Source organism: Pecten maximus, chromosome 7 (assembly GCF_902652985.1).
Source record: "Pecten maximus chromosome 7, xPecMax1.1, whole genome shotgun sequence".
Taxonomy (NCBI): Eukaryota; Metazoa; Mollusca; class Bivalvia; order Pectinida; family Pectinidae; genus Pecten; species Pecten maximus.
This window is the reverse complement of record NC_047021.1, coordinates 35,169,897-35,189,475: the sequence shown is the minus strand read 5'-3', so window position 1 is coordinate 35,189,475 and position 19,579 is coordinate 35,169,897. Positions and strand designations below refer to the sequence as shown.

The following is a 19,579-nucleotide window of genomic DNA, read 5'->3' as shown; positions in this document are numbered from 1 at the left end:
ATAGATATGCAGATATGGTGCGAAGAATAGATATGAAAAACATGTATCACGATAATTGTCATTAAAATGGATATTCAAAATCATAATATTAGAACAAGAGACCCAGAAGGCCTCAATCACTCACAGGGGTAGTAAGGGATAATGGGAAAATACTATCTCGAGATTATATGTCAACATTATGATAGTAATGTGTCAAGGAAAGGCATACACTATTCTAAAAGAGCTAATTGTAACGTGGGGTTCGCATTCATGCATTATCAGTCAATTCATGGTATTGCGATACCAACAATTACCTCCGATGGTGTTTTTCATAAATATCTAAATCACCCCATATCAATCCATATATCACTGAAAAGTGTAAAGTATCAGCTAGCTGTTAAAATGAAATGAATAAAATAAATGTTTTTACCCAACTGGACCTTGACATTTTTTACATCCACTCGCGAAGACCTAATAACATTCAATACCATGAAGATATATTAGTGCCCTGGACCTTTCAGAACTTTTTCAAAGATCCTCAAAGAACCGTTGAATATTACACCCAAGTGGCTTTGAATATTCTGGTAGCAAAGGACATTATGAGAAAACAAGAAATATCTTTTAAAAAAGATAAATGGCATAGTGTTAATGCTGGTTGTTATAATGTCAAACTGCTGGTGAAATAAGCCAACGAACTAATAACAAAATTATATCAATTTGAATAATTTTTTGGTGATAATAAGACTGCATTTGAATCAGGAATATAATTTTATCAATGTGTTATTTGAAAAGATACATCCACTTATTTTGCTTGCATTCAATTTTAGCTTTGTTTCGTTTTAAACTACATATCTGCATTTTGTATTTACCGCTATATTGACCAAACTCATATTTCATCTTGGGCTATACATTACTTGTCAAATCCAAGTTAACTTTTTGTGTGTTTCTCTGGTGCACTATTTCAAGTGGTACCAATGTATGTAAATATGAATGGTACATATGTATGTAAATATGAATGGTACCAATGTATGTAAATATGAATGGTACTTATGTATGAAAATGTGAAGTTTACCAATGTATGTAAATATGAATGGTACCAATATATGTAAATATGAATGGTACCAATGTATGCAAATATGAATGGTACCAATGTATGCCAATATGAATGGTACCAATGTATGCCAATATGAATGGTACCAATGTATGTAAATATGAATGGTACCAATGTATGTAAATATGAATGGTACCTATATATGTAAATATCAATGGTACCAATGTATGTAAATATCAATGTTACCTATGTATGTGAATATGAATGGTACCTATGTATGTGAATATGAATGGTACCTATGTATATAGATATGAATGTTACCTATGTATGTAAACATTAATGGTACCTATGTATGTGAATATGAATGGTACCAATGTATATAAATATCATTGGTACCTATGTATGTGAATATTAATGGAAATATAGGTTCAGAATTACGTTTATTTACACCGTTCACGTGTCAAGGCAACACGGGTAAACTATGAGTACAATACACATACAGCAGGGGATTCCCCTGATTGTGAAATCGTGTACTCCATTAAACAGAAACGGGCTATCTGCAGATTTTAAATTATATAGCCATTATTGCGGCTTCTGTGGGCGGACAATACACAGGAAATGACGGTATAACATTATATAACTAATAACAATAGTTTCTATAGTTTCTTAGTTCTTTGTATTGTTATACGAATACATATGCTGCTCTAACCTAAATCCACAGTTCATGGACGCAACTACCTATTTTGAAGTATCAAATAAAATTATAATGTATTTATAAAAAATGATATATAATTTTTCATGGATTTATATTGCATGATATATAACTGATATTCGCAGATTGCGATATAATTCATAAAAATAGTGAATGAATGAGGTGAAGCTAAATAATACAAACTCATTTATTGTCTTTCGACAAAATGTTCCTTAATCTCTACAGTTCTATGTTGTCCTTCAAATGAGCTGAAACACATCTATACAATTTTGTTGGTCTGATGAATCACTTGTGATCACTACTTTATCACCACACACGGAAATCGCCCTCGGAAGTTTGATACCATCTGATGACGTCAGCAGTTCCCTAACGTTGGTTCCATCCTCTGACATCTGTATGACGTTGTTTGAAACAGCTCCACAAACATACAAGTTACCTTCCCTGTCTATGTCTATTCCTGCTGTTCCTTTCACGGTGCCGACCTTCAATACGTCTCTGATGGACTTGCCAGACAGTCGTGTCACGGCAACCTTGTTAGGAGTTGATTCGTATAAGCTAGCGAACAAGCACCCGTTGTACTGATTACTGGCGAGATGCAGACATTTTGATTTTATTGCGTGAAGTTTTGTGGCTTCACCTCCATCTTTTGGTACACTATAAAGTGATGATGTTGTACCAACTACAAAGTTAGTGTTGTTGTATGTGACACCAAGACAGACTTCAGTAATGTTTGGAATAAGGATTTCCGATGAGATGGTCAAGGTTAAATCCTCAACAGCGACAACACAGATAGTTTTTACTGTCACCAGCATCACAGCCACAGTATTGTCATCAATACGACAAAGGTCACAAGGCGAATCACTCAATCCCACCTCACAATGAAATTCCCCGTTTTCTGTAAACAGCTTCACTTTGTTGTTTGCATAGTCTCCTACGACAATACGGCCATCAGACATGAGAACAACTCCATACGCAGAACAGTCTTCCTTGTCAGAGGGAACTTTGATGTTTAAGTTTCCCGTTATCTTCATCAGACGTTCAGACAATAGAGTACTGAACGCAGTAGATGGTAGTCTCCTCTGTTGTTGATGAACGACTATCTTTCCCATAGTAAGGCTTGTCTTGGTGTTGACGGCCAGTATGTCAGGGTCATACTCGTGTCTCAGACTGGTAGATCTGGACGACTTTTCCAACTCCTTTATGAGTTCCTTACAGGACTCGACCTCCGCATGGCCTCTCTGGAAAAGACAGATCGTTCCCACAGAATCGTCCTTCAAGGCGGCATTCTTTGATGACGTCAGCGTATTTTGCATAGAGAGCATCAATCTTTCACATTTCAGTTTCGATATATCCAGATTTTCTTTCTCTTCCTTGAAAGATGCCATCAATTTATCTGTAAGCTCTTTCTGAATTGTATCAAAACGTTCGTTAATCTTTCTGCGTAGGTCTGTTAAACTTTGTAGCGCGATGTCTTGATCGTTTGTCATGGACTGAAGCTGTTCTGCGACATCGTTTATCAATGTTTCCATGGCGTCTGTGCTTTTCCGAAGGTCATCAAGAAGATTGTCAAATTTTGAAGGTGTCAGTTTGTCCCGGAAATCGTCTACTGATGTCACCACCTCACACTTCCGGTGATCGACAATGATACATTTGTTACATCCAAGAATCTGATGATCTTCACAGTAATACTCTAATTTCTCTTTGTGTTTTCCACATCCAGCAGCCGACGTCTGCCTTCGGATCGTATCTGATTTGTTCCATTCCGTGATATTCTCGGGTTCGCATTCTTCATGAATCAGGTCATGATGGTCGATTTTACAGGTTGCACAGAAGTAGGATTTAATTTGATGGCACCAAAACTTTGCTGGTACATTCGTGTTTCCTTTCTTCTCACAGGGCTTGCATGTGATCAACGTATTCATATTTTGTAAATGTCGGATCATTTCGACTGCCAGATTGTTGGTAGGAAACTGTCCGGCCCAACTTTCCTTGTCTTCTGACGGGTTCATCGGCTCGGTGACCTTACGGCATACAGGACAGGAGAAAGAAGACGCCATCTTACCTGACAACTCCTTGGTGATGTAGCTACCCAGGCATTCCTCACAAAATGAATGAAGGCATGGGAGGGACTTAGGGTGTCGCAGCTGTTCCAGACAGATAGGACATTCCAGTACTAAAGTGTCCATACTCCTGGAGCCATCTAACGACGACTGTTCCCGGACAAATCCTTCCGCCATGTTAAAGATGGTGTCTGTGTTACCTAGAATCAAGATGTCCAAATTAAAATCCTACAGATACACGTGTTTCAGATCACAAGGTTCGTGCTCGTTAAGTATAAATACTTCAATTAAGGCATTATGTAAACAAAACACCCATAATGCCTAGCTGTTTTCGTTGAAAATGCATTGGTCATCTTGGCCGTCTGATTAAGCAAATAATGTTAATACATGGATAATGACAGATTATTTAGTCGTTCATGATTAACTTTATTATTTGTCATTATCTTGTCGTGATTATTTATTTATCAGGAATGCATTAATAGAAAAATAATAGCCTGAAAGTATAGCATTACCCCCTCCATGGTAACAGATATATCCATTGGCACAACAGTTTTTTTTTTTTTAAATCAGTTGAATGTTTTAAACTGAAACCCTTGGGTAATTTGCAGTCAATTTTTTATTTGACTTTTTGTTTCCATGGTAACCTCGAACTATGAAAACTGGTTTTTTTCCATTAACAGGGATAACAATTAGGACACTGGTCTGACACGAGTACAAAGTTTTGCAGAGATCAGCTGAGTTATGTCCCGATAAAGCACTGTGGACGAACGGGCACACAGACGAACGGGCGCACAGACGAACGGGCGCACAGACGAACGGGCGCACAGACGAACGGGCTCACAGACGAACAGATGAAGTGTGCCGATCTATTACACAATTTGCTACAACAATCTTTGTAACAAAGTAAAATGTGTTTGACAGGATGATGAGAGTGAATTTGCAATAGCTATTTTTGTAACAATATATCACGTGCCAACTTGTGACAGCTTGTTACAAATATGTTTTCTTACAAAAATAAATGTAACATATATCCCTATTTGCTACAAAAGTAGTTGTTACAAAGTTAACAATCATGTTTTTACGTGGGATAAAAGAATCCATCTTTAGTTTTCTCCAATACGTTCATCACTGAGATGTTAGAATAGTTGCACAAAAATATCATGTTAAAGTATTATTTATCAGCATGACTTTCAACGGGATAATGTATTAGTTTGCCTTGATTTCTAACCCATATAGATTATTTGTACCTCAATATTAAATCACAACCCCTGTATATTTTGGTTATAAACACCTCCTTAAAACCCTTTCCCTTGCTGAACAAATTTATCAGATATTATTTTTGATTGACCATTTGAATAATATTTGGATGAATTCAATCATTTTAACTGTAATATATGGACTTTTAAAACTGTCATTGAACAGTTTTTGTTCCAGTGATGTAATCTATTGTAATCGTAATATAATCATGCTACACGTTATCTTTCATGCTACACTTTATCTGATTAGATGTTTTCAAAGTGTTTAACAGTTTTCTCCATTTCCGCGATTTAAATGGAACGTCACTAATATAGCGACATTGCTAATTGTTAACTTTAATAGACAATTTCATGAAGAATGTGATGCAAGTTATATAGTCCCAGATTAATATATCATATCTATATAATTAATGTACTTTCCATATTTCATGAAAATTATTTAGGATCTTTCTGCTTTAACTTCTGACCTCTAGAAATCCAGATGATATGCACTGAAATATATTGTATATTCAAAATTGACGACCTAAGACACATTGAAAATATTGAAAACGAAAGTACACATTCTCGAATTGGAAGGACTTCTCAGAACTCGGGGTAACGATTTGATCACGAGGAAAGTTAGAAATAGTTTTAATCACAAGATATATTTGACTGAAATATGACTCGATATTAAAGCAACGTTTTCAATCTGAGCATGCGTTTAAAACCGTGCGTTAATAAACAGTGCATCGGATACCAATGTTAAACTGATATAAAACGAAAGTAGACACGTACAAGCTAGCCTCATTTTATCTATGTTAATGTTACATATAGATGCATTTGTCTATCAAGCAAAATATTGTCATTGTTTATGTATTTACGTCTTTATATTTCTTCAGATTTCTTCAAATCTGCAAATGTCAAACTTTCGTTTTACATACGGTTGATATTAGACTGGTGTTATAAAGATAATATCCTCCAGAGTATCATTGTATACTGAAAGCCTGTAGTTTATTATGATACCGATACCATTAATAGCTAAAGGTCAATATACACGTAATTACTCACAGTTCTGTAATCGCTCAGCCACGGGTTTCACAGAAACGTCAACATGGACCTTCTGTACTCCTTGTCACGTGTCGTCACGGGAAATACGATCCTAATAAACAAACAAGGCCAGACATATATCCGGATAGCTTCTTTGTTGTGTTCATGAAAATGTAATATTACATACCGCGAGAGATAATCGTGTGGTCAAAAAAGTGATTTAAAAAATCAAAACCCACAACCTGTCTATATTACTTGTCGTTTAATGCGCTGAAGTTGTGGTAGGTAGATGAAAGTAATATTGAATGGGTGTATTTTTATTTTCATACCCTTTAGTTTTGTTTGTTATGCAGTTTGTCGTGTATCTGTTGATAAATCCATACTTAAACACATCACTTGTTTATAGGTACAATAGTATTTTTGCGTGACATTTGCATATATCAGTGGACGTGTGTATTTGTGCACTACCAGTACAAATCACGTCAGCTTTTCTTAGGTAATCACATAAAGACATTTATTATGATTTGTTCCGATGAATAAAAATTATTCAAATTAATTGAAAAATTAACCTATGATCCACATAAGTCAAACAACCAACCTATATTTAACACATCTAAATCGAGAAGAACTAACTTATCTGTGTATTGACAAAGATAATCACACTATTTAATCCTAGACATTCGACTCGATATTTAATATTTCAGTCATATGTTGATACTATTTCATATGTTGAAGCATATTGCATCACAGAAATATATAAATAATAATGCATACATGTTAGTGTTAGCTATGAAGGGGATATAGCTCGGTGGTAGATCATTCGACTGCAGATCGAGAGGTCCCTGGTTCGAACCCGGGTTTATTTGTTTGGGTTTAACGTCCTATTAATAGCCAGGGTAATTTAAGGAAGTGCCAGGTTTTGGAGGTGGAGGAAAGCCGGAGTACCCGGAGAAAAATCATCGTCCTACGGTCAGTACCTGGCAACTGCCCCACGTAGGTTTCGAACCGGCAACCCATGAGGTGGAGGGCTAGTGATAAAGTGTTGGGACACCTTAACCACTCAGCCACCGCGGGTATCCCCTCATTTTCATGAAAGTTCTCCGTACTACTAATAACAGTGAAATTCACAAACCGAAAATAAAAAATGCAAATAGTTTGTTACACTGTTAGCTTTTTAATTTGAAGTGAAATATAAAGAAGTTTCAAATTAGTAAAATCAATGTCGTAATTACATGAAATGTATATTTTCAGATCATTACAAACTAGTATGAAGCATAATTGTTCTCTTTAACTTAAATGTATGTAGTTTATTCTATTGCAGCCTTTACCCCACTTTTAAGAATTAATTTCTTTTCATCAGCAGCAACATAACTACGCCCTCTGCATATTGAAGTCAGGATGATTGTTTCGCCAAAGCCTGTTTTTATATGACGATATCATCGGCCGCGATAGCTCAACTCTGCTGTCGGTGTGCTGGTCACAACTTTTATATAGATAAAATAAACATGTCGATAGGATATATTTAAATTGCCGACGATGAATCAGAGTAGTTTTCACAGTCATGTCGTAATGTATAGGGCCAGTTGGTCATTGACTGCCATGTTAATGTTACCTTGCCGAATTTCGCATGCGTGCTGTTACAGCTTCCGTTAATAAGTGATACACGTAAACTTATCGTTGGTGACTGTCACTTGTCTGCTTTCTGATCTTAGCCACTTTTCAATCTATATTGTTTCATTCCATTATTTACCAGAAAACATATTAAATGAAAAAAGTCATAACGCAGTCACACCGACGCAGAACAATTTTAATTGTTATAAATGACTTAAATACATCATTCGCTACCTACTGACTGGGTAGATAAAGTTATAGCCATTGTGTTGCCAGTCCAATATAAATATATGTGTAGGGGGGGATTGTTTATGACATTTATTTTATTTTTTCGTTATTTTAGATGATGCCTTGTCCAACCATGATGGTTATGCGTTCACCACATTTGACAGAGACAACGACATCCAAGAAGGTGACAATTGTGTTCTGTCATGTCGTGGTAGTTGGTGGTACTACGGCTGCTTTACTTCTAATCTGATCGGACTTAACGTTACAGACAATGGAGAATTGAATACTAAGGCAATAATCTGGCGGAACTTTCCTGATCGGAGGTCGATAGCTACACCTTTGAAAAAAATCAAAATTGATGATTCGATAGATATACATCGGCGTCGGATTTAAGAAACCTTTATTTGAAATAAAGATTCGTCAACACACATCTTAGTTAGGAATAGAAATGCATGCTTGTTCTAATACAATATGAGTTATTTCCCTTGTATTATATATCGTCTTTTATCATGTATGTACATAATAAAATCATTTCATATAAAATGATCTTGGTAGTATTTTAAACGATATAGTATATACATACACGACGGTTAATATGTGTTGATATGAAAATATTTGTACATGATGTAGCAGGTTGATATTGGTATCCATTCCAAGTCGTGTAACGTCTTATGAGGCTTGAACAATTAATGAATATTTGCTTAATAAAAATGGATTAACGTAATTACACATCTCTACTGATACTATACCGGTATGAAGTTCCTAATACCCAATGTTTACACAAAAACTATCCTTAATAAAGACGATTACAAATATGTATTCCCCTTGTAATCTAGTTTTCGAGGAGTGCTAGCTATTAGTAAAATGTCCTCATCTACTATGCTATGGTTTGTTATGTCATCCATCGCAATCCTAGTCTAAGATTGATTCATAGTGTGCTTCAATTTTATCTTTATAAAAATAGAAACTTCAATGTGTTTGAAATAACTTAATAATCAATCAGCTGAATATGTAATATAAATTTCAATTATACTTAATTATGATTTTTTTTCTATATTAAACGCATTGTTATATACGTTACTTTTCTCTTTCCGATTTTTTGAAACATAAGATAATGTTAGTTTGATTTGCGCGTATTATATCCACATTTGTGTTTACCTTTGCAATCTAACAAACACTTAATGACGTTCGTTTAAGTACCCGAATTAACATACTTTATCGTTACTGCGAGGTCGTACCTGAAGACGACGGAAATTTTTAGGACAAATGTCGATAGACGATTGGTCCCATGCACGCTAATGTAGCAATTCCTTGTATTTTGAAATAGTGCCAGGAAATAATTATCCTAGTATAATGTGGCAAAAAGAGTCTAATACCATACTGTTAACTTTGGTATCGCCTACATCAACATATTAATGCATTTAACAGCAATAAATTCTGATAGATGATATGGGAGCAAATTAATAACCGGCCTACGTGTTAGCTTCTTTATTGTATATTGTTACTATATATATATTGTTCTTATATTGTATCCCAACTAAGTTTGATGTATATGCTTCACGAGTTTAATGAAATGTCCTGTAAGATATTTCGCTCTATTCTTTCTATGCCTGGTTGTATACAATGATACAATTACTTGCGCAAATGCAAATATATTATGTTATATGTTATACTTTGTTCCTATTTCACCAACATAATATTAGCTGAAAATTTATATCAAAATACTGAAATGACGGGAAATACTTCTATATTTGATAATATCATAATATATTTTAAACAATCTTAAACTTATTTAAAACTGAATGGTTTGATTTTATATACTATGTTCTTCTTTTCTTTTGATGTAATCCGTTGTTTAACACTTGTATAATAACAAGACTCGTCTAACTGATGGTCATTGTCTTCAGTTGTTTTGTTGTTGTGATGTATAGCATTCCACACTGTCGATAAAAGCATTAATTATCATATAAAAACATTGCAAATGTTTTATGCTCGTAAGCTGCGAGAGATAAAATGCTAGTTACGATTTACAAAGAAAGTGCGAGTTGCGAATTGAAACTACGAGTTAAAATGTTGTAAGTTACAAATTACGATATGCCAGTTGCAAAATGCCAGTTGTGCGTCTACAAATGCGGGTTGCAATTTTTAAAAAATGCGAGTTGCCTAACCAAATATAAACAAATCGTCTTTAACACTTTCACTTCATTAATTACACATTTAAAATAGGAAGTATACTGTACACTTATATTCCTACCGCTCACGTAGAGTTGTATTACAGCCTCTAGATACGTTTATTACAAATACCTAGGTTAGTTCTCTCTTTTATAGTTAGTTTTTTGTCCTCATCGACTGACAAGTTCATGAGTTCCTTTGATACTGCAAACGTAGGTGAGAAATCATGCAGATCGCCCGGCTGTAAGTAGCGTGACGTCTTCCCCGGATATCTATCATTTCGTTTGTTATTATCAACCTCCCTAACCAGACTCTCTCTCACAACACACAAGTATTTCATACTTATTAGAGGCCGTCCTTGAATTATTATATGTGTTGACAGGACGTTGAAATATACAGAAACAAACATCATCACTAAGACAGTTTTATTTGAATTAGATATAATACTAGTACATACATTCTATATTTGAAATGAATACAAAAAAAATATTTTTATGTTCAAATGGATGATTTATTTTTTATATATATTATAAATCATTATTGCCAATTTCTAAAGTGAATAAAAAGCTTATGAACCTTTATTAAATCTAAGATACAATCTCTATTTAGAGACCACTCGCCATTAAGAGACCGTTCTTCAACTTCCCTTGAGTGGTCACTTAATACAGATTCGACTGTAGATATACTTTTTCCTGATAACTCATATAGTATGTCGCGGTGTATAACGATCTCAATGACCTTACTTTCCCATTGTGATACGCGCTGGTTACCGTAGATATAAAAGAGAATTATCCATGCGTAGCAGGTACACCCGTATTCGTGGATGTTTTTTGTCGACAGTTTTTTTGTTGACAATTAGTGAATGTGTAAAGGGGACCATAGTACATAAGCTCTGATATAACTCGCATATTCAAGACAAGGTTTACACCTGGAATACAAGTGAATTATTTGGACATCATGGATGCAGGCAAATACGACGAACTAGCTAATAAACCTCAAGTACATTACAACAGAAGGACGAGCAGCTATGAGGAGGTAAGGAATGAAATGTACCGGTGTGGCATGGTATTTTGAAGCATGGTGAAATGAACCGGGGTCAAAATACAATAATGGTTAAGTGAACCGCGGTTCATTTCACCATTATGCCGAAAAGAATACTCCCATGGTAAAGTGAACCCAAAAGGTTAACCAGGGGTAACTTGTCATTTGGGAGAGGTAACTTGTCAGTAGGGAGAGGTAACTTGTCAGTAGGTAGAGGTAACTTGTCAGTAGGTAGTGGTTATTTGTCAGTAGGGAGAGGTAACTTGTCAGTAGGTAGAGGTAACTTGTCAGTAGGTAGAGGTGACTTGTCAGTAGGGAGATGTAACTTGTCAGTAGGTAAAGGTGACTTTTCAGTAAGGAGAGGTAACTTGTCAGTAGGGAGAGGTAACTTGTCAGTAGGGAGATGTTAATTGTCAGTAGGTAGAGGTAACTTGTCAGTAGGTAGAGGTAACTTGTCAGTAGGTAGAGGTGACTTGTCAGTAGGGAGAGGTAACTTGTCAGTAGGTAGAAGTAACATGTCAGTAGGGACAGGTAACTTGTCAGTAGGGAGATGTTACTTGTCAGTAGGGAGAGGTAGCTTGTCAGTAGGTAGAGGGGTAACTTGTCAGTAGGTAAATGTAACTTGTCAGTAGGTAGAGGTAACTTGTCAGTAGGGAGATGTTAATTGTCAGTAGGGAGAGGTAACTTGTCAGTAGGTAGAGGTAACTTGTCAGTAGATAAAGGTAACTTGTCAGCAGGGAAAGGTAACTTGTCAGTAGGTAGAGGTAACTTGTCAGTAGGGAGAGGTAACTTGTCAGTAGGGAGAGGTAACTTGTCAGTAGGGAGAGGTAACTTGTCAGTAGGGAGAGATAACCTGTCAGTAGGGAGAGGTGACTTGTCAGTAGGGAGAGATAACTTGTCAGTAGGTAGAGGTGACTTGTCAGTAGGGAGAGGTAACTTGTCAATAGGTAGATGTTACTTGTCAGTAGGGAGAGGTGACTTGTCAGTAGGGAGATGTTACTTGTCAGTAGGTAAAGGTAACTTGTCAGTAGGAAGAGACTAATTTCGCAGTTTTTACCTCCAATTGATACGATATATCTGGGTATGATTAGAAGAAAATTATTGAACTTCAGTCAATGTTCTTCCTTTGGTCACGCCCTAAGCCCATAGGGAAAGTTCAGGGTCCTGTATTAAAAAGATTATGCAAGCTCTAAGATTGTTATCCCTAAACTTGTAGACAAACACAATACCGCTTATCATCTATGTAGACCATAGTAAACTTTACCCACTGTCTAGGGGTTAATGTGATGTCCCACTGTAATGAATTTCACCATCATGATAGCGGACCTGAAGACCTTTCTACTTCTGAGGTATACTAGATTCCGACATATCTTGATCTGAAGAAGAAGACTGTTGAAGTTTCCACCAATTTGATCCTTTTGGGCTCCGCCTATCATTAAACCTTCATCCAAAATTGATTAATTTCCAACTAAACATAAACAAAATATGTCATTTCCTACACAAGAGGCCCACTGGGTCTGCATTGTACACCTCCTTCTTGATAGACATTCATTCCAGCATGGTACATGCCTTTTGAAACTGTCGAAATGTGTAATATGTCGGAAAATGATACAAGTTATTATTCTTAACATCGATACAACAGCTTACAAATTGATATGAACTCCGTCTTCATCATAATAGATAATAGTAGATAATAGTTACAAGCTCTTAACATGATTACAGTAATTCATATATACTGCAGCAACCATATATGCAGATACATCATTTAAAGTGTCTTTGGAATCCCAATCTACGATGATACTTTATACAAAAATGTATGTCATTTCTAATACTTTTACAAGTAAAAGCGTGTTAGCTGAATTCTTTCGTTGTGATTAGAAATTGTTTATTTTCTATCAGTGAAATTTGTACATTCTGGGTATGATACAGATGTAGTAGAATGAATATAAACTCGTTGGCATTTCGTGAGTCCACATATGATTTATGGATGCAAATCGATACTTTATCATTCAAACAAGCTTTAAGACGTTTACAAAGTTCTGTTGGTCTGATGACTCACTTGTGATCACTAATGTATAATCCCACACGGAAATCGCCCTCAGGTTTTCTATTCCATCCGATGACGTCAGCAGTTCCCTGACATTAGTTCCGTCCCCTGACAGCTGTATGACGTTGCCAGATATTCTTCCACAGACGTACACGTTACCCTCCCTGTCTACGTTTATTCCCGTTGTAGCATCCACTACCCCGACCTTCAGCACGTCTGTGTGAGTCCCGTCAGACAGCCGTGTTACGGCAATTTGGTCAAATACAGAGGTAGCGATGCTAGCAAAGACGTGTCCATTCTTCTGATTACTGGCGAGATGCAAACATCTTGATTCAATTGCCCGGAGCTTTGTAGCTTCACCTCCGTTTTTCGATACACCGTAAAGTGTGGTTTCTGTACCTACAATAAACGAGTTCCTGCTGTATGTGATACCAAGGCATTTTCCAGTAATGTCTGGAATTTCTATTTCAGATGCGAGTGTCAAAGTTAAATCCACGACATTGACAACACATATTGTTTGACTGTTTGTCAATGTCACTGCCACAGTGTTCTCATCAATACGACACAGATCACAAGGTTCATCAGCCATTCCCACCTCACATTGGAATTTTCCGTTTTCTGTGAACAGTTTCACTTTTTTGTTTGCATAATCTCCGACAACGATACGGCCACCGGACAGGAGCAATACACTTAACGCACAACAGTTGTTCTCGTCAGAGGCAACTTTGATGTTCAACCTTTTTGTCTTCTTCAATTGACGTTCGTAGAACGGTGTACAATTTAAAGTAGATGGAAGTTTCCTCTGTAGTTGATGAACAGCAATCATTCCCATGTTAATACCTTTCTTGGTCCCCAATGTGAGTATCTTGGAGTCATATTCATGACTCAGACGGGTAGATTTAGACGACTCTTCCAATTCTTTTATGAGTTCTTTACAGGACTCAAGCTCTGCCTGTCCTCTCTTGAACAGACAGATCGTCCCTACGGTATCGTCCTTCAAGGCCGCATCCGTGGATGACGTTAGTGTATTGTGCATAGCGAACATCAATCGTTCACATTTCAGTTTTGATATATCCAAGTTTTCCTTCTCCTTTTTGAATGAATTTGTTAATCTGTCCGTAAGCTCTTTCTGAAGTTGATCGAACCTCTCGTTAATCTTTCTACGTAGGTCTGTTAAACTTTGTAACGCGATTTCTTGATCTTGCGTCATGTACTGAAGTTGTTTGTCAGCATCTTTTATCAATGTCTCCATGGCGTCTACGCATCTCCGAAGTGCTTCAAGAAGACCGTCGATCTTCGTGGTTGTCAGCTTGTCCCGGAAATCGTCTGCTGATGTCACTACTTCACACTTCCGGTGATCGACAATGATACATTTGCTACATCCAAGAATCTGATGATCTTCACAATAATACTCTAATTTCTCTTTGTGCTTTCCACATCCAGCAGCCGACGTCTGCCTTCGGATCGTATCTGATTTATTCCATTCCGTGATATTCTCGGGTTCGCATTCTTCATGAAACAGGTCATGATGGCTGATTTTACAGGTTGCACAGAAGTAAGATTTGGTTTGATGGCACCAAAACTTTGCTGGTACATTCGTATTTCCTTTCTTCTCACAGGGCTTGCATGTGATCAACGTATTCGTATTTTGTAAATGTCGGATCATTTCGACTGCCAGATTGTTGGTAGGAAACTGTCCGGCCCAACCTCCCTTGTCTTCTGACGGGTTCATCGGCTCGGTGACCTTACGGCATACAGGACAGGAGAAAGAAGACGCCGACGCCATCTTACCTGACGACTCCTTGGTGATGTAGCTACCAAGGCATTCCTCACAAAATGAATGTAGACAAGGGAGAGATTTAGGGTGTCGCAGCTGTTCCAGACAGATAGAACATTCCAGTACTGGAGTGTCCAGAGATTTACTCCTGGAGCCATCTTCCGACGACTGTTCCCGGACAAATACTTCCGCCATGTTCAGAAGGTATCCGTGTTACCTGGAATCAGATCGTCTAAATGAAAACCCTACAAGTACGTGTAAACCAAATCAAATGGTACGTCCTCTTTAAGTGAAAGTATCTGAAGTATGGCATTGTGTAAACAAAAGGCCCATAATGCTTAGCAGTTCACATTGTTATCTTTATGAGAAGTCGGAAAATCAATTTGAGAATACAGTGGTCATCGTGGTCGTGTTTTAAGCAAAACAATTTTAATTCCATGATAAGGACAGCTGATTAAGTTGACCAACGTGATGATTTAACCACGAGGAATGCATTAATAGAAAAATAAGAGCTGAAAAGCATGAACCCCTCCATGGTAACCGAAATATCAAACATAAATTTTCATCAAAAGTGTCTAATGAGAACACCAAGATCAGTTGAATGTGTTGTAACTAAAAGCCTGGGATAACTTACAAATGATGTATATCAGACTTTTGTTTCCACGGTAACCGAAAATAAGAAAAAAAAAATTCACCCAATAACAGAAGGAACTGTTATGGCACTAATCTGACATGAGTACAAAGAGTATGTTACAAAACTAGCACTTTCTGTTCATTACTTAAATTAAAAGTCACTGCAGCCATTTTATATTTTCCATTCTTTTTTACGGTTTGGGCTCGTGTATCGCTTAATTTTGGACATGTTTCATTATTCATAGGCCAAATTCTTTCCCGTGGTTGAAACATAACGTAATAGTGGCTTTAAATCACATCCTCTGTATATTTGAGTTATAAATACTTCCTTAAGACCGTTTCTCAAGCAAATCTGCTGAACAATATTTTGAGTGTTCATTTGAATAATATTTTGGTTATGGAATTTAATTATTTGAACTATAATATATGGATTTTTAAAACTGTTTTCGTTCCAGCGCTGCTATCATAATATAATCCGTGTGTACATTATCTTTCATACTAAGTTGATGTACACAGTTCGTTTTCAAGGTGTTTTAATAGTTTCTTAAATTTCCAAGTAAATGGAACTTCACAAATATAGCGACATTAGCAACGATTGTGAATTTGATAGTCCTGTTGATAAAGTGCGTAATACAAGTTCCTATAGCCCCGAATTTTTAAAATATTTAGTTTACTTTCCCAATTTCATGAAACATATTTAGGATCTTTCTGTTTTGACTTCTAGCCTCAAGTATCTTTGAAAATATGCACTGCATTATAATGTAGATTCACGACTGATAACCTCGGATACACTGAAAATATTGAAAACGGAAGTACATAAATGTATTCTCGAATTTGAAAGACTTTTGAGATCTCATGGCAACGATTTGATCACCATGAAAGTTTTTAAAAAACCAATCACAATATATGTGTGACTAAAATATTTCTCAATAAGAAACGATTTCAATCCTTTTCCTGAATTTTAAATGTCCACACTCCACCATTTGGACACTTGGACAGTCCATAGGATTATACAGGAGTATGTATTAAGAGTGTATACAATGTTAGACAAATATAGAACGAAAGTAGACACGAATAAACTTCAAATAAATCAATTTATATGTGTTAATGTTGTATATATGGACATTTGTCTATCAAGCAAAATGTCATTGTTCATGTATTAACATCATTATATTATGATTTCTTGGAATCTACATAGGTCAACTTTCATTTCACATACATGTATATCAGCTGATATATGCCCACGGTTGATAATAGTGTGTTGTTATAAAGATAATATCTTCGAGTGTATCGCTTTGTAAATTGTATTGAAAGCGTGTTATTTGTTATGATACCGATAATAATAGTTAAACGTCAATATACACGTGTTTACTCACAGTTCTATACTGGTTCAGCCACGGGTTTACTCACAGGTCTGTAATCGTTCAGCCACGGGTTTACTCACAGGTCTGTAATCGTTCAGCCACGGGTTTCACAGAAACCTCCTGTACCCCTTATCACTCCTCGTCACGAGAAATACGATCCTAATATACAAACTAGGCCAGAAATATATCCGGTCCGGACACCTTCTTCGTTACGCGTATGCGATATGTATTTCAAGAGATAATCGCGTGGTCAAAAATTATGTTTAAAAACACTAAACGTCTATAATATTTGTCGTTTTATATCCTGTAGTTGTATGTTTACAGTTTATCGTATAACCCTATCTGTTGATAAATCCTTATTTAAACATATCACTAGTAGCATATTTGCGTTCTGTGAAGCATCTGAATATAGCAATGTATATAGAGGTTACACAACGAGTGGTTGTTGGATATGGAATTTATTTCACACGAGTAAGTTATTTTTTAAAAGTTACAAAAGACACCAGCTTTAGCGAGTGTTTTTTGCAACTTTTAAAAAATAACTTACGAGTGTGAAATAAATTCCATATCCAACAATCACGAGTCGTGTGACCTGTTTCTACCACAATAATATCGGCTTGAATCAAAGGGAAACGTGGCCAAGTATAATTTCGCGTATGCAAATAAAGTGTACCGGTGACGTCCGGGACCCGGTGATGTGACGTCATTAGATTATTGATGACGTCAATAACAATTGCAGCTTGGGTCAAAGTTCACCGTGTTAGCCGATCAAAATGCGTACAGAGTTTATACCACGTGTGTTATAAACAGATTGTTAATCCACAGCTGTAATGATTAACTGATGGTCTGGGAGTTGAATAACACGGGGTATTGTGGTAGAAATGTTGTTATTAAACCATATTGTAGTATACGAAATTGAGTAGTACACGTTAGAGTAACTCGGTCAGTGTAAAGATAAACTAAAGGTGTCTGGGTTAATAAACATGGCCACCGGGCACTTTCGGTTTTAATATAATGAACTTCATATCTTTTCTGACTAAATGCATAATGGCCTCCAAGAAAATGTATGAAGCAATTTTATGAATATAAAAACCATGACAAAAACTTGCTACAAAATTGTCAATAGCATCATTCCAAATATAAATTATCAAGTTCGTCAAACGTCGTATTCTAGCGAGGATGATCTGACCGATCAGTCATTGAACAAATTGTCACCAACATCTCAGGTGACCTAATATAGTGATACTATGTATGAAAAACAGGGAAAGGTGTTCGGTATCGATCTCCGATTCTCCTATGAATGACATATGGCATTTGGTGGAAGCGTATAATAAGAATTAAAACTTAAAAACTATAAACCAGGTCGATACATATCAAGACATTTTGTTGTATCTTATATTTTAAAAGTTAGTTATTATTTTTTTCATTTTTTGCCATAAGAAAAAGGCAGAAAAACATGGTAAGTGGTACACCGAAATTAATACGTCGATTTGTCTGTCCTGTTAATTAAAGTTATTTTGGCACAATGCTGTTTACAATTTACAACAGGGAGTATCAATTGAATCTAATACCAATGACCATGCTCTTTATATCTAGCATATGTATATTATAAGGGGAGATAACTTTTGTATCATTGGCACTCTAATTCACTTTTCAGTAACTTATGTTGAATTTGTGATCTCTAATCTGCGAATTTGGAGTAAGTAACATATACATATAAAATTAATGTCCTTTCTTTTTTTGTAATACATTGTATCTCATCTCCGAGGTTGAAGTAAGTGACATATATAATGATTGTCCTCTCTTTGTTAGTGATATCCCATCTTCGAGGTTAAAATAAGTAGAAAACTAACCACAAATAAAGAGAAGAAAGCCATTCTTTTTATTAAAAGTATCGAAATGGGTTTTGGCTCCTTTCGGTATCTTAAATGGTCAGATCATCAGATGATGAGATATTTGTCGTCTACCAATCTTTCCTATAACGACTTCATCGGTTTATCAAAGGTTTATCAAATCGGTATAATTAGTGTTCATTCCTACTTGTATAATAACACACTAGATACATAATGTCGTATCTCTTTTAATATACTTCTATTGATACTGGCCTAGTGTTGCATAAACAATACTGTGCACGAGTCATAATATAATTCGTTTGTAGAATCACTATGACATCTCAATGACTGAATGTATTTCTTTATAATGAATGTTTGACATCGAAAAAGAAATGATTAATTTCCATTACTCTCATATCTTACTGTCACACAGTTCATTCCCACTACCCACACACCTTACTGTCACACAGTCCATTCCCACTACCCTCACACCTTACTGTCACACTGTCCATTCTCACTACCCCCACACCTTACTGTCACACAGTTCATTCCCACTACCCCCACACCTTACCGTCAAACAATCCATTCCCACTACCCCCACACCTTACTGTCACACAGTTCATTCCCACTACCCCCACACCTTACTGTAACACAATCCATTCCCACTACCCCCACACCTTACTGTCACACAGTTCATTCCCACCTACCCCATACCCCCAAATTTAAACCCTCCATTTCCCCCCATTACAACCCCCAAAAAATCCCTTTAACCGTCCTTCCCCACCCCCCC

At 36.3% G+C, this 19,579-nt stretch overlaps 2 protein-coding genes across 2 annotated transcripts; both read right to left on the bottom strand.

The window, feature by feature from the left end:
- Positions 1–1,426: 1,426 nt before the first annotated feature.
- Positions 1,427–6,188, bottom strand: LOC117330690 (E3 ubiquitin-protein ligase TRIM68-like). The gene is made up of 2 exons (XM_033889134.1): positions 6,106–6,188; positions 1,427–4,002 (listed from the first exon to the last, which is right to left on the bottom strand). The coding sequence occupies exon 2, from the start codon at positions 3,977–3,979 to the stop codon at positions 1,982–1,984; it is 1,998 nt and encodes a 665-aa protein (XP_033745025.1). The 5' UTR covers positions 3,980–4,002; positions 6,106–6,188; the 3' UTR covers positions 1,427–1,981.
- Positions 6,189–12,991: 6,803 nt separating this feature from the next.
- Positions 12,992–15,155, bottom strand: LOC117331185. Its single transcript, XM_033889783.1, has one exon. It carries the CDS (start codon positions 15,153–15,155, stop codon positions 13,146–13,148), a length of 2,010 nt encoding a protein of 669 aa, XP_033745674.1. The 3' UTR covers positions 12,992–13,145.
- Positions 15,156–19,579: the final 4,424 nt, after the last annotated feature.

What these genes read in the sequence shown, in the direction of transcription:
- LOC117330690 (XM_033889134.1), bottom strand. Translation starts at nt 3,979, where the DNA reads ATGGCGGAAGGATTTGTCCGGGAACAGTCGTCGTTAGATGGCTCCAGG.
- LOC117331185 (XM_033889783.1), bottom strand. Translation starts at nt 15,155, where the DNA reads ATGGCGGAAGTATTTGTCCGGGAACAGTCGTCGGAAGATGGCTCCAGG.